The sequence below is a fragment of the Alligator sinensis genome, unplaced genomic scaffold (assembly GCF_000455745.1).
Source record: "Alligator sinensis unplaced genomic scaffold, ASM45574v1 scaffold210_2, whole genome shotgun sequence".
NCBI lineage: Eukaryota > Metazoa > Chordata > Crocodylia > Alligatoridae > Alligator > Alligator sinensis.
The window spans coordinates 3,475,492-3,490,258 of NW_005841946.1; the positions used below are offsets into that span (position 1 = coordinate 3,475,492).

A 14,767-nucleotide genomic window follows, 5' to 3' on the forward strand; every position below is an offset into this window, starting at 1 on the left:
TGCTGGAAGCAATAACAGTTCTTTGTATGCAGGTGCCTCCTATCAAGCTGTCCCTGCTTACAGCAGGACTGAATTTAGTGATTTAGTGATTCTGAAGAGAAGATATATCATGAAGAAGGTCCTGGTGGTTTGAGCACTAGATTGGAGATCAGGATTCCTAGTCCTGGCTTTGAATACAAGTCCATATTTGGCTTTTGATGAGTCATTTAATATCTAATTTTTTTCACAAAGTATAAAAATTTGGGTAATAAAACATGCCTTACTTGTAAGGATGCAAAGATGACTTAGTTAATGTTTAAACCATTGTTAATTTTTTTAATTATATTCTGTAAATATTCCATGTCCTCATTTTTTTAAAACAGCACTTACATGATAATTAAAAAGTGTATTGATGAACAGATTGTTCAAAAGTTCTGTTTTCAGTCTGCCTACCCTTGAAATCTGGAAAGGTTTGAATAAATTTCATCTTGGCCAACTGTTTTCCTAGTGAAGAACACGTGTAATGTTTTGCAAAACGTTCAAGATAAAATCTCTAATTGAATTTTGATTAAAAAATACTGAAACAGATGCATTGGTTTTGATAACATTTCTAAATTATGTCTGGGGGATGAAAGTGAATAAAATATAGAAGCATCAATATGTATACAAAAGCCATATTTCTTTGTCATTACAGCATTATGAAAAGAAGGCATCTGTGGAAACCCTTTAAAACTATGCAAGACTACCATGGCATTTTATTACTTATGCAAAATGAAGTGTGTGTAAACTTGTAATTTTAGTTGCACTTCCGAAGGAGGATTACTAGTAAAACGGCACTGATAAGTATACAGAGTGTGAAAGCTATAGGCACAACAATCTCAGTCACCATTTCCATGTGAGTAGTCAAAGGATCTGAAATTTGAGAAAAGAAACAATACCAGATAAAAGTTTGTTTTAACAGAATCATTTTTAAAGTATTTTGTTCATTTTTATTTTTAGCAGAATTAAACAGTCTTGAATCTGCTTTTTGGACATAGTTTTGTATAAAGCTAATATGTTTTGTTACCAACTGATAGCTGTGTTACATTGGCATTAGCATACCAATTTTAAAAAATTCTAATACTAAGATGTTTTATACATTTTGATAATCTGAAACAAGTCCATGCCAGGTTCTTCTCATTTTTAGCGCTCAGAGGACACAAAAGTTGTTTGTGCATACGATGAATTAGCTTAGTATATTAGCAACATATTATGCTGTTCCTCTAATTTTTAGGAGGGGAGAAAATTGTCAAAGGCAGGACTTTGGGAAGCACCCCAACCCTTTGAGGACTGTATTCTGCCTGCAAAGTATAAATTATATAGCTGTTCTAAGCCAACTTTTATGTGGGGGTGAGTCTACAATTTGTTTTGCAGTGCATACAGGATACAAAATAATAGGAGCCCTTGGAGTTGAATAAGTAGTACGCTTCTGACTAATGTATTATTTCACAGGGGGCTGCATATATGACTTCCATTCATGGATGCTTTGCAAGATGCACTTACCTAATTTGGACTGTTCATAGTTTACTGGTGGGGTGTCAAAGATGGCCTGTAGAGCCCTGCCATCTGGCCTCCAGCGCTGCCCCTGGGTTTGAGTTTTTGGGCTGGACCAGCCCTGCACACAGAGCCCAGGACAAATGCTGTACATGGTGCCTGTTTTGGTTAGTCCATGATCCATGTGACGCCTTCCCTAGCCAGACTGCACTGCACATGGCACACGTTTCAGCTGCTCTGGGATCCACAGTGCACGTAGCACCTGTACCAGCCAGTCCAAGACATGTTGCATACAATGCTGATCCCAGACCAGCTGGGGTGGGTGCTGTGTCCTAAAGTAACTGGTGTTTCTGCTGAATCAGGCATGTGGGGTAGGCCCATGGGTCAAATGCAGCATTTGAACCAGCCCTGCACCATTCATTCAACCTACAGGGTCAGATGTGTTCAACACTCTTGGCTTAATCCTACCTTACAACATGGGCAGACTTTACCTATCATCCTACCCTTCCTTAAAAAAAATCTATTTTAAACATATTGCTTCAATTTCAGGAATTGTCAAATGCCTTTGTTACCCCTTCAGGAACTTCAGTCCACCTGAACTGTGAAGTCCTACTCTCCATTTGTGTGGTTCATTATGTAGAAGCTAGATTTTTTTGCTTTATTTTCCTGCTTCGTAACTGTCCTGGCTTTGTTTGTTTTGAATTCACCCTTTATTTTTTTAAAAGGGCAAGCAATCCACTTCTCACTATATCCCTAATATTACAGGTTTCCCTCGCTTTATGCAGGGTTCTGTATACACGAATTCGCTCTTATGCGATTACCGTTTTTGCACACCATTCATTACATGCAAGGTAAATTGGTTATATGTGAGGTAAAATCTGTAGGGGAAGGGGCACGGTGCAACCCAGTGGCTACACGCAGGTGGCATCGGCAGCTCCTGGGGCAGCTGCAGCAGGGGGCAAAGCAGACGGAACTGTCAGTGGGTGTGGGGTGCGGGATGGAGGAGGTGCGGCTCTTGTTGCTATGTGCACCATGGCGGGCTGCAGCGGGCTTTTCCCGGGGGGGGTGTCTCCCCAGATCTGTGTGCGGGACAAGGGCAGACTGCCGTTGTAGGCTGGGGCCAGCAGCAGCACCCGGCTTTTCCCAGCAGGGGTCAGGGGCTTGGGGTGGGCAGGGTGGCGCAGGGAGGGGAGGCTGGGGGGGGGCTACGGCCCTTGCCCAGCACCACTGCTGCCTGCCCCGAGAGCAGCACGGCCCAGCCCCCGCTGGCAAGAGCCTGGTGCCACAGCTGGCCCCAGCCTGCAGCAGCCTGCCTCGTCCTGCATACAGACCTGTGGGCACATGCCTGGTGCAGCCCCCCAGTCCCCAACTCTCTCAGGGTGTGTGTAGCAGCAAGAGGCGTGTCCCCCCCACATCTTGCACCCTGCATACACTGACAGTTCCCTCCACTTTGCTCCCTGCTGCAGTCCTGGGAGCTGCCCACCCGACCTGCCTGCAGCCACTGGGCTGTGCGGCGCCCGTCCCCCACCCCTTCCCTAGCTCCAACCCCAGACCCATTCTCTCCCTCCCTGCCATGGGAACTATTTGTTAACCATGTATCCCTATTTGTTAACCTATAAACTGGGTTCCCTTTTTGCGAATTTGAGTTATGCGCAGTTTTCCAGGAGCGCAGGTACTGCATAAAGTGAGGGAAACCTGTAGTTGTGAATAGCTAGGACTTCGACAGAGATTTCACTCTAATTCTTAAAAAACAAAACCAACAAAAATGAGGATCTCTTATCAATTTCAACTGTTGGCAGCAAATAGAGGCAGTTTTGTTTGACCCTAAAGCTTATAGTAACTATCAAATAATTGTGTCTTCTGAAGAGGTTTTTTTAGGGCCCAGTTTTGACATAGTAATAGTCATGGAAATGCTTGGCCTCTAAATTCACAAAATATGCAAATGAGTAAAGCAGAATAAATATAATTACCTTCAGAAACTAGTTGGTTTGTGGTAGAACAAGTCTCCAAGGCCTTGTAATACCAACTTTCCACCTAACAAAATTGACATCATATTAATAATGGTGATTCAGCTTTAAATATATTTAGTTTTACAGCAACAACTGCATCTGAGCTTTAGCCTGTTACATTTCAGGATTTTTCATTTTTTTATGTTGCCAATCAGAGTGTATTGTATATTTAAAACAAAACTTTGTTTGTAAAGATTAAAAGACCATTTAACACAGGAAAATTTATATTTTGGGTTTTGTGATCACCAAAGGCTGGGGAAGGCGGGGAGGGCATTTGTTTCATCTGCAAACCTCTTAATCATACCAGACAGCCATAGTAAAGGAGCAGTAATCCAAGATTAGCTTTCATTTATACGAGGTTGACACATTCCTGAATTAAATACATAGGTACACTATTGTAATCTAAGAATCAGGGGTGGATCCAGAGGGGGTTTATTCTCTTTTAATCTCCCTGGGTATTGCCTGCCAGCCCAGGAGCAGGGAGGGGAATCTGTTGCCGCTGCCAGTGTCTCCAATCAAATCTGGCTCCCCATGCAGCCTCTCCTTGGCCCTGCTGGAGGGGGCAGAAGTGGCAGCAGGTGGGTCCTGCGACAGAAGTAGAGAGGGCTCTGGGACACCCCATCCTGCAGGTCAGCCAGAGATAGTGGCACAGCAGATAGGGGAAGGGACTTGGACATGCGATTTAGTACAGAGGGGAAGGGAGGGGTGTGAATTCTTATCTGATTAGAAATTTAAAAGTCCCTGGCTGCTGTTCCTGAGGTGTGGTCTGCAATGAGGGGGATCAAAGGTAATGTAACTGATCTGATATCAGACTCAGTGTAGGTTTTGACCATAAATTAAAAATAAACTGAGTTAATGATTAACCTTACCTGTCTTAGATTTGGAAACCCATTTGCACTTATGATTTTCTTGTAGTACTGAACAGATGCCTTTGGGTGTCGATGTTTGTTCTTATTTTGAAAATCAACATGGTAGAATCCAAATCTCTCAGAGAAACCTTTATTCCATTCAAATTTATCCAGTAGAGACCAGGCAGTATACCCATTAACATTAACTCCATCATTTATCGCTGAAAATAGATTTAAAATGTTTTGTTAAATTTGCAGTGCTGTTTAACAAACATGGTACTAATCAATCATGCTCGTTTTATACCAAAAAAAGGATGGAAAAAGTGGCAGGATAAAATTTTTAAAGGTCTTAAGTCTAACTGAAAGTTAATGGGACTTAGGCAATTTGGATAATGTTATCCTTAGTCTAGATCAGGGGTGTTAAAACTCACTTCCTGCCCTGGGCTGAATGCAGAGGGGGCTGGTTGTGGGCTGGATCCAGTCCAGAGCTCCAGTGCAGAGCATGGGGTGGCTGCAGCAGCTGTGGTGGCTCTGACTATTGGTGTGCACCGCATGCCCCATGCTGGAGCTGGAACTGCTGCCCAACGTATTTTATGTCAGGACTGTGGCTCTGACATGGAACACGGTAAGGGTGGTGATGGCAGCGGCATGGAAGCTGATAAGCTGTTACAATATTAAACACAATGTACTTCAGAGGAGTAAACGTTTAGAATATGAAAATGTTAGAAAGCAAGTTTAATTGTGCTTTAGGCTATTATTTAAAGCTCACCTTTCAGCATCTCATTAATATACCCTTTCAGATATTCCATTCTCCATTCATCACATAGTTGAATGCAGTATATCTTTTCAGAAACCCCATTCTCTGTCACATAAATCAGAGGGTTCCCATAGTGTGTCTGCAAACACAGATACACATTGACATTGGAAAGTTGTACTTCATACAACCAGACTTAATTTTATTTTTCTAAAACACTACATTTCTAGCAAACTGCTTCTAATTTTACATATTCAGCACAGTTACTTTTAAAGAACAGTGTAGTCACACATTGAAAATTAACACTTCTTATTACAGCATTGCATACAGATACCAATTAACATTATGGCCCTTTCCAAAGGTAGGTACATGGCAAGGAACAAGGCTCCTATAGTCTGGTAAAAATGCTGGAGGTCTTGGATTTTCGCGGTTGACCATGAAAAAACATTTTATACGCTTGTCTAAAACAGAATTAATTTCTTTTAAAGAAGGCTTAGTCTAAAATTACCTTAGCAAAGTTGAGTAACCTTCTAAATCCCCAAGGCACAGAGTATAACCATTTGGATCCTGGGTTTGGCCACTTTGGGTCTACCAGTTCCTGCAAATCACGATCGGTGTAGTAACTGGGACCTTGCAGGGAGGGATAATTCTTCCGAGTAATGTAGCGAGTAGTAAAGTGACCTATTCCCAGGAAATCTGATGTGCCTTTAATATAGCTTTTCTCTTGTGCTGAGAAGATTGGTAATCTTGTCAAGCCCAAGCCTTGTTGGGCACTCTTTCTACCTATCAAATAATTTTAAAAAGGAGAGCTGTTAAATGATGGTAACAGTGTCTTCCATGCAACTGAATTGTTCTTTTCTTTACCCCACCACCAACACAACTAAACTTTCCTAGCTTGAAATACTGATCTTGGATGACTGCTTTCTTTTCTAACACAAGGATCTGCCTCTTTTCTAGTTACATGAAGTAAACTAAGACTGAGAAGATAGTCATTTAAGCCAGGATTTTCAAAGGAGCCTCAGAAATTCTGAGTTGGGTACCTGAAATTCACTGTCTCCTTTGAAAAACCCAGTCTATAAAGCACAGGACAAGGAGTCAGGTATTTTGCTGCTTTCCTTGGGCACATCACTTCCCTACTTTCTTCTGTTTTCCTATTTGATTAATAGGAATAATCATACTTTGAAGAGCAAGTACTATTGGATCCTTACAATTTTTTTAATTAAATATACCCCAAAATCATATAATCAACTTTGACTAATTTTTTCCATAATAAATTGCAACAGTATTCAAGCTATTAAATAGTCAGTATGTCTTACCTATATACTCTTTCATAACTTCTGGATAGTCTCCTCTGTAAATAGGATTTGCAAACCATCCCAAATAAAACTGAACGTATCTCTCAGCAGCATCTATGTCATCTTGGTTACTTAGATCCATAGGTTCACCCCAGGCACTAGTTAAGGAAATTCCAACCATCCCTTAAAGTAAAAAGTGACAGTTCTGCAGTTGGGCATAATCTTTTAAATCCTTGCTACAAATAGAGACATAATTTCATGCATGCTTATTACCTTGCTGCTCCCTGCGCCATGTCTTATCATAAGAATGCCAGACCTTTGCATGAGTCTGTAAGTAAAAGAACACACACGTGTTATATCACACACGCACACGCACACTAGCATACTATACAGAAATCAGTACCAAAAACCAATGAAGAACCGAGGGGAAACTTGTCACACCAACGCCTGTTTGAGAATTTATTACATTATTAGGATTTTCAAAACTTTTTTTTCTCTTCCTTATGGAAGCTTTTCTGTAGAAAGTCTACAGCACCAGTACAAAAATTCTTCACAAACCTCTTGACAGCTTTGTGAGGGTGACACACTCCAGTTCAAGGAGTCTGTGCATGTGTCTGAATCACAACTAAATTCTGGAAAAGCCTCTCATTCTAGTGAAATCCTGGTGTAACTAAAGTCAGTTGTAAAATTCCCATTCACTTTTATAGGGTAGGATTTCACCTATTTAATTTTAGAAGCTGCCTTAATATGGCCTTTTTGGATCAATTTTGCCATATCTAAAATAATAATTTAAAAAAATCTCAAATGTTGCAGAAGAGTGCTATATAATGCAGCCACTACAATGTCTTTATTTATTGTTTTCAATGCTAGTAGTTTATAGTTTAGATTTAATTACTGGATGCTTTTAAATATGCTATTCAGAAATTCATACTTTTTTAGCAGACGTTTTCCTGGGGAGGGAAGGGGAGAGATGACTGCATGCACATGCCCTGCTTAATTCAGACATAAAATATTAAATAATAAATGAGGAAACATTTTCTAGTTTTACTTTAATTATGTGATGAGCTGCTTTATATGCCCCAGTTCCACTGAGCTTCAGTCCTGGTGCGTGTTTTCCTGTCTCATAGCCCTCTTCAGCGACGGCCTATAGCAAAAATAATTTTAACTATAGGGTAATTCCAAAAATTTGGGAAACAAAAATGTACATCACTCAAAACAGTGGGAAAGATGATATCTGTAACTTACCCAAGGGTTACTAAAAGTGATCCAGTATTTCACACGATCACCAAAAGTCTCAAAGCACAGATTTGCATAATCATTAAAGTAATTTATTAGGCTTGCATTCTGCCAGCCCCCATACTTCTCTTGGAGTGCCTGAATAAATAATAATTATAAGGCTTAACATGTATATTCTTTAAAATACAATATACCATTATTTGTTGATAAAGTTTATTTGGTATATAACTTTATACACTGGACAATGACATGCGCTGCAAAGATTTAATTCACCTAATAAGTAGTGTGAATGAGGCAGAGTTCACTATCTCAGGATGAAGATGAAAATGCAACAGATAACAAACCAGTTCTGCATACATTTGAAAGTATACTGGAATGTTTAAAATTGGTTTGTTTTAGTATTCCAACCATTTCTTATTTATACACACACATTTCTTACTGGAAATATTGGATTAAACATGAAAAATGTAAATATTCATAGACCTGTGGAAGATCCCAGTGGTAGAGGCTCACAAAAGGGATAATGTTGTTCTCCAGAAGACTATTAATTGTATCATTATAGAATTGTATTCCCATTTCATTTACTTCTTCTGCTGTGAAAACACATATTGAAGAGCTTGTCTGAGTTTTTTGTTGTGGTAGAGCTTGTTTGGAAAATATTTTTGAAAATTATTTTGTAGAACTTAATATATAAACTAGAGGGAAACACTGCATGTAATGCTGGTCCAGGGCTGGCTGGAGCGGGTGCCAAATCTAGCATGCAGGGGACACATGGAGCTCCCTATCCCTCCTGCAGTGTGAGCACCGAATTTGGCATGTGAGGGGTCCCAGACTGGTCCCGCACGGAAGCCAGCACTGGCAGCCAGATAATGTGGTTCAACGGGCTAGGCCATATCTTTGACACCCTTCCACTAGCTCAATGGGCTGGTAGGCTCAAAGTGGACCTTTGCTGTGATATAATAGATGGCACTATGAGAACCCATGCAAGCAGAAAAATACTTAACAGTAATGTGTAACATATACAATGTCATGTCTATGACACTCTTAACTGGAGGAAAATAGTTTGTCATCCTTACTTCTAGGTTTCTAGTTAAATGGCTATGCTTACTTTTGATGCCAGTAGGCAGAATGCGAGGCCATGACATGGAGAGCAGATAGTAATGGACTTTCAAATCCTTCAGTAACTGAATGTCATCCTGCAAAAAAGCAAATCCACTTGAAATAACTTTTGGTAATCCCAAAAGAGTAACTCTTCAGTCTCATTAGACTGCAAATGAAATCAGTGGTAAGAAAAGACTTCAGAATGGAGAAAACTTAAACAAAGAGAAGATTGGCAGAGCACATTGTTTTTGGGGCAGTCACTTTCTGTATTTCCTTTGACGCACCAGTATTAAGTGCAACAGATTTTTGCATTCTTGCAACAACAGTGAATTTAGCCCAAAGCTCTTTGTATATGTTCATTATGTATCTTAAAACATTGCCAGAATATAAACTGAGCAAGGCCAGTGTATTTCAAAGTGTTGGAAGTGTTTCTTTGCTCACTGAAGCATCAAGCATTGTGCATTTTCTCAACAGAAGCTATATACTTTGCTTAGTATATATTTTGGTATGTTTTAAAATACATTAAGAATGTATCATATAAATGACTTTGGGTCATATTCACTCTTGTTGTAAGACTGTTTTTCCTTTGAAATGGTGATGCTCGTTTGTACTCCTATTAAAACATCCTCCACCAGGCTCAGTAAAGAAGCTAAACTTGCGTGTTTTCTCTTATTCTGTTGCCTTGGAAACTTTGAATGTGGTGATGTTCAATTCAAGATTCACTGAGGAATCAAGCAGAGGAAAAGGCAAGCTGTGAGAGCACAAGGTCTCTCACGAAGTGTAGTTGACATTAGTCTTCAAAATGTTTGACTGACTCTCCTTTTTAAAAGAGTAGCAAGGGCTGTGAATAAGAGGAAATAAACTTAATTAACATCCTTCTGCCTGGGCTAGTATGTTCATATGATTCAGCTGCAGTTTGGGATGTGGTGGCAGGTTTCATATGTTTGAAATTGTGATCACTGAGAACTACCTAAATGTTCAATCCATGGTATATGCTTGAGTACATCTACTTTTGCATACTGATCCTACAAAAGTAGGACAAACAGCTACTTGCACATACAATGAGGCTTGATTTGCATATGTATGTATGGGGGCCTGAGCACTCCCATTTCTGTGGATGTAGTCAGGAGTGAGTCTGCAAAATTGGACTGAAAATTTGGCACCAAAGTAGTAGCTCTTTGCCAGACTACAGAATAACCTAGTAGATACTCAGATTTGTGCCAACACTCTTCAATATAGGGATTTTATATAAGATCAGCTTTAAATACACCACCCAGTCATCCCAGTTATGTGCACAAAATGTTATTAGTTTGGAATCTACATTTTTAGTAGTGCCATATTCTGAAGCCTTCCCACTCAGATCTAGGAGACAGAAATTTGTAATTTCCTTCCCACAGTGACAATTAATGTAATCATTTGAATGTCTGTTATTGTATTTATGTTATTTAAAAACCACTGGAAAACTACATAATGGTCTTATTTAAAAATTCTCATTTTACTATTTTGCTCTTTTAGATTTAATCCAGTCTCTGCATGACGTTTTAGAAAAATGCCAATAGCAGCCGGTTAATGTGGTTCAACGGGCTAGGCCATATCTTTGGCACCCCTGTTATAAATAGCTGGAATTACCAACTAGCATGGGACTATACTGAGACAAATATTTTTAAAATATAAGATGGAAAGCAGTTTAACTGTGTCTGGTATACAATCTAAAACATCCTGCATATGAACAGTTAATTTACTACTATTACTGCTTTCCAAAGTTGTGATCAGATTTTTAACTATAATGCTATTTTCTAACACTTTGATCCTTTATAAATTCCCTTTTTCCTGCCAGTAAGGTTCTTTACTGTTATTTTTAACTTCCCATTAGCTATCAATAAAATGACCTACTCTTACTTCAGAATAAGTTAGTTTTAATTTTAATATGTTTTTTCATAGTTTTTTTGTTAGCAACTGACTGCATCTCCCTTCATCTCACCTGGATCAAAAATACTCCCTTATCATCTGATAGCTGGCAGCAAGTTTAACTGCATATACCTCCAGCACATCCCTGACTGGTAAGGAAAATTCATGGTAAAATAAACTGCCTATCAGTCAAGAAACCTGCTTGCTAAGCCCTGTCTCTTGAGTGGAACTGCTATTTAGAGACACTTTTCTCAGAACAAAGCTAAAGAAAAATCAAAAGTTTACAAAAAAGCACAAAGGCCTAACATGCCTTTTTTCTGCTAGTCTTGACTAATCTTCCTATACAAAAGCAAAGCTCCAGCCAACGGCAAAAAAGTAATTTACCTGGTACATGTTTACCATTTCAGTTATTTAGATCCACAGTAAAATCCAGCATCAATATCCTCCATGATTCTAGTGCACACATGCCCAGATGTTTCATAGAAAAAAGTAAACTGAATCTTGTGGCTGTGTGAAACAATGCAATACAAAGTGTCTAAGAAAAATGGGTGGAGAGGTTTGTGTTTTATACAAAACACCGTGTGTGGAGTGTGTAGCTGGGCAGGTGAAAACTAATTTTGTAAAGCTGCCTCAAAAGTTGTGCCAGCTGCAACACTGGATGAATGTCTAACTGCTACAAAAAGTCTTTCTTTAAAGATCAGGACTGAATACTGGGCGAGCATATATTACTAGGAATGGCATTACAACATATAGCACAATGTAATGTAATGTGCATTAGTTCATTCATAGCATCTGACAAAGTAGGCTGTAGATTATGAAAGCTCATGGTCCTCTGAACAAGTTGGTTTATAAGGTGCCAGACTGCATAAATATTCAGGAATGGGTAAATATTAAAGAGGGATTGTTGCAGACTCAGCAAAAAATACCACTTTGGGAATTATTATTTCATGTAATTATAAACAGGAGATTAAATATTACATTGGGTAAGAAGAAAAGTGAACGCTGTTACCGGTGATGTTTATACGCTATACCCTCTCTCAGAAAATGAGCGAGAGAACCAAAAGATGGTTCTGTGGTGAGGCTGGATCTGGATTCCACTCCCTGCTTTGCCACAGATTGCACTGGGCAATTCATTTACTGTTAGAGTCCCTAAAAGGCTTTGATGCCTCGTAGGGTTTAGCTTTTAGGCACCTGCCCCTGGAACAGAATCCAGAGGCCTGACCTCCCGGTATAGTACAGTTCTGTGCTTTGGGGTGGGATTCCAAGCAGGGAGCTGACAGCGTAGTGCTCCTTAGCGAGAGCTGAGAGGACACAGTGGGCATTTGTATATGTGACAAAGAATTGCCCGTTTTTGTGGTTTGTGTCACATATTACATGTATGGGGGGGTGCGATTTAAATGAGTTTCTTACGTTGCAAACTAAACCACATCCCCACCTAGTTTAATTTGCAGCATAGCTACTTGTAATGTTCCAGCCTTTAATCTGACAGCTCGCCTCCCGGCTGTGGGAAAGCAGGCTGAAGGCAGAAGCAGCGAGAGGCCTGATTTTTTTTTTTCATGGAGTCTGCCCGCTTCTCCTGAAGCTGGGGGGCAAGCTGCTGGCAGGGCCCCTGAGCTGCAGGGGTCCTGGTCCTTCCCTCTGCGGTGGCAGCACCCCCCGGGGCCACCCAGGGGATCAGGCCCCTCACTGTAACAGTGACGGAAGCCCCTAGATTGAAATGGAGGGTTTTTAATCCTCACAATTAACAACCCACCATTTCAATTTAGGGGACTAACCCCTTGTCATGTGTACAAGCGCCCAGTGAGGACATGTTTGAAATCCTACCTCTTCCCTCACCATCCCAGATAAACCTTGTTGACAACAACAGGAAGGTGCCTCAGCTCACTCATTGTTTGTTGAAGTGTGAGTTCAAAATAAAGTCGCTTTGAATCCAACAAGTTTATATATTGAAGCTAAACATTTCAACTTTTTAAACAAGTTGGGGTTTCCTTTTGGCATTAACAATTCAGGAAAATGGAGATAAAACTGTGAACTATTTAAGTATTGCTAGAGCTGCATTTTTTTGCAGAACAAAAATTTGGCCTAAAATTTCACCTGGCTGTAGTTGCAAACACCAGTTCATGGCTTCACAGGCCGGGTTATAGTCTTAACTACAAATGTCAAGAGCATCAGAATGATACAACTTTCATTTTGCTGCTAATTGGAACTGCATAATAAAAACTGTTACTAATGATTGCTGGATACCCATAATATAGAAACAGAATTTCTTCTTTTTTAATCATACCTTCACTCTGTAGTAGCTTTCACATGCTGAATCTGCTGTGTCATTTTTGTACACTTTTCCCTTTTTATGAGTAAAAACATCCCAGATGCTTGGTCCTTTTCCATCCTCCTCCCAAGCCCCTTCAGTTTGGTAGGCAGAACTGCCGGCACCCCATAAAAAACCTATAGGTAGCAATAAACAAACACACCAATGACAAAGTGGAGACAGCTGGTCGTTCAGTGCCTTTCTCCAGTAGGTAATTAATTAATATCCACAAAGCACTTTAAGATACAAGCTTTTTATTCAGTCTGGAACATTTTAAAAGAAGAACATTTTAATTATTTGTATGTATTTCTGACAGATGAGGCAGTTTTTTCAAAAGACAATATTAAACAGGAAATAAAATGTGGTTTAGAGCATGCAAAAAGCCACCCTCCTTTTGTGACATTCAGATACACCTAGCTGAGCTGGGTGAGTACGAGAGGGGTATTTTAAGGTGTAGCCCCATGTTTCTAAATTTGTTGTAAATGATTTATCAGAAGTGATGAGTTCCAGGTTCTGGAGCACCCTACCCCTGCCCCTTGCCTGATCCCATACAGCAGGGGCAACCCTGGGGGTGAAACACTCAAATCAGTATGTACCATTTTGCTGCAGCATGAATATCTACACCCAAGTGCACTCCTATGGCAAAGAGCAATGGAATGCATGAATGTATATTCTGCAAGAGGCTATGGTGACCCTGGAGTTTCCCATCTGCCTTCTCCCTCTCCCCTGCAAGGCTTGACGCTGTGCCTATGTTTTCCTTCCAAACGACAATCTTTTACCAAGTTTCTTGTACAAAAACATCAATGAGACAAAAATACTATAAAACCACAAACAGCTAGAGATGAAAAGTACCAGCTGGGAAAGTGCCATAATAGAAGGAGCCCGGGTTATTCTTTGTCCATTGGAAATCCTCAGCTGCATTCAGACACAGCACCAACACAGGCACATACCACACTCTCAAAACATTTGTCTTCATCACTAGTTTCTGCACTGCAAAGCGTTCTCTGCTTCAAACCCCCACCTGATAAAACAGGAGAACAATTGCTGAGCTTTACTTCTGTCAGAAACATTGGAACGATGAGCTATGTTGTCTGGGTTCACCCAGTGATACAGCACGTGGCATTGCTTACCAGGAACGACTCTCCTTAAATGAAGACATTGTAAGGGAAAGATTTAATTTGCCTTTTATGAATGTCTGTTATATGTCCTTTAGTACTATGCTATAGTTTTTACTATCCTAAAAAAAAAGTTTTTCTGTTGAAGTGGTTTTGGTTTGGATTTGAAACTCCCCTTGCGGTGTCTAATACAAATCTTGTAAAGTGAAAGTGATTCGGCCGTTAGCATGGTCCCTGATGGATGGGAAACAAATTTAATCAGAGCTGAAAAGGCAATTAGATTTATAATTGTTGCAGTTTTACTAATTACAGCTCTTGTGCTGATGTATGTCCCTTTCAACACAGGGCAACATTGATTTAAACTCCTAGCATTTATATTCTGAAGTTATTTCCAGCTGCTCAGGGTTCTTGTCTGCTGAAGCATGGCAATGCATTGGGGTGCTAAACTGTGCTCATTTTACCGAAGGTTGCAAACCAGCTTGTTAGAACCTTCTTTTCCCACAAATGTTTAACATTCACTACAAGGTCACCTTTACATGCCTAACTCTCTCCAGCTGGTGAATGATTCTGGAACAGAAAGTTTGAGGAAAGTCTTTTTTTTTGTGTTGTTTTTTGTTTTGTTTTGGGTTTTTCTCTTGAATTTGAGGAAGGTAATAATAAAGTCTAGGTATGAACAATATA

At 40.0% G+C, this 14,767-nt stretch overlaps 2 protein-coding genes across 5 annotated transcripts in view; one reads left to right on the top strand and one right to left on the bottom strand.

Moving 5' to 3' along the window:
• ZWILCH (zwilch kinetochore protein) overlaps window positions 1-809 on the top strand; it is a 25,814-nt gene extending 25,005 nt beyond the window's left edge. The window contains exon 18 of the mRNA XM_014518251.2: window positions 674-809. The gene's annotated coding sequence lies outside the window, so the exon portion shown is untranslated. The remainder of the gene's footprint in view (window positions 1-673) is intronic.
• Window positions 742-13,986, bottom strand: LCTL (lactase like). Of its 4 annotated transcripts, none has more exons than XM_006020096.3 (13): window positions 13,824-13,986; window positions 12,948-13,108; window positions 8,763-8,850; window positions 8,138-8,244; window positions 7,664-7,792; window positions 7,467-7,562; window positions 6,692-6,746; window positions 6,440-6,601; window positions 5,632-5,906; window positions 5,139-5,265; window positions 4,391-4,590; window positions 3,483-3,546; window positions 742-891 (listed from the first exon to the last, which is right to left on the bottom strand). In XM_006020096.3, the coding sequence occupies exons 1-13, from the start codon at window positions 13,945-13,947 to the stop codon at window positions 776-778; spliced, it is 1,704 nt and encodes a 567-aa protein (XP_006020158.1). In that variant the 5' UTR covers window positions 13,948-13,986; the 3' UTR covers window positions 742-775. The 4 variants fall into 4 exon arrangements, with proteins under 4 accessions (XP_006020158.1, XP_006020157.1, XP_025055366.1 ...); XM_006020095.3 differs by having other exon boundaries at window positions 8,138-8,247; XM_025199581.1 differs by lacking the exon at window positions 7,664-7,792 and having other exon boundaries at window positions 8,138-8,247.
• Between the last annotated feature and the right edge of the window lie 781 nt (window positions 13,987-14,767).

Coding starts and splice junctions, on each gene's coding strand:
- LCTL (XM_006020095.3), bottom strand. CDS start 13,947: ATGAAGACAAATGTTTTGAGAGTGTGGTATGTGCCTGTGTTGGTGCTG. Junction 7,563..7,663: donor TCACTTTTAGTAACCCTTGG/GTAAGTTACAGA, acceptor TTTTTGCTATAG/GCCGTCGCTGAAGAGGGCTA. Junction 5,266..5,631: donor GGTTACTCAACTTTGCTAAG/GTAATTTTAGAC, acceptor CTGTGTTTGCAG/ACACACTATGGGAACCCTCT.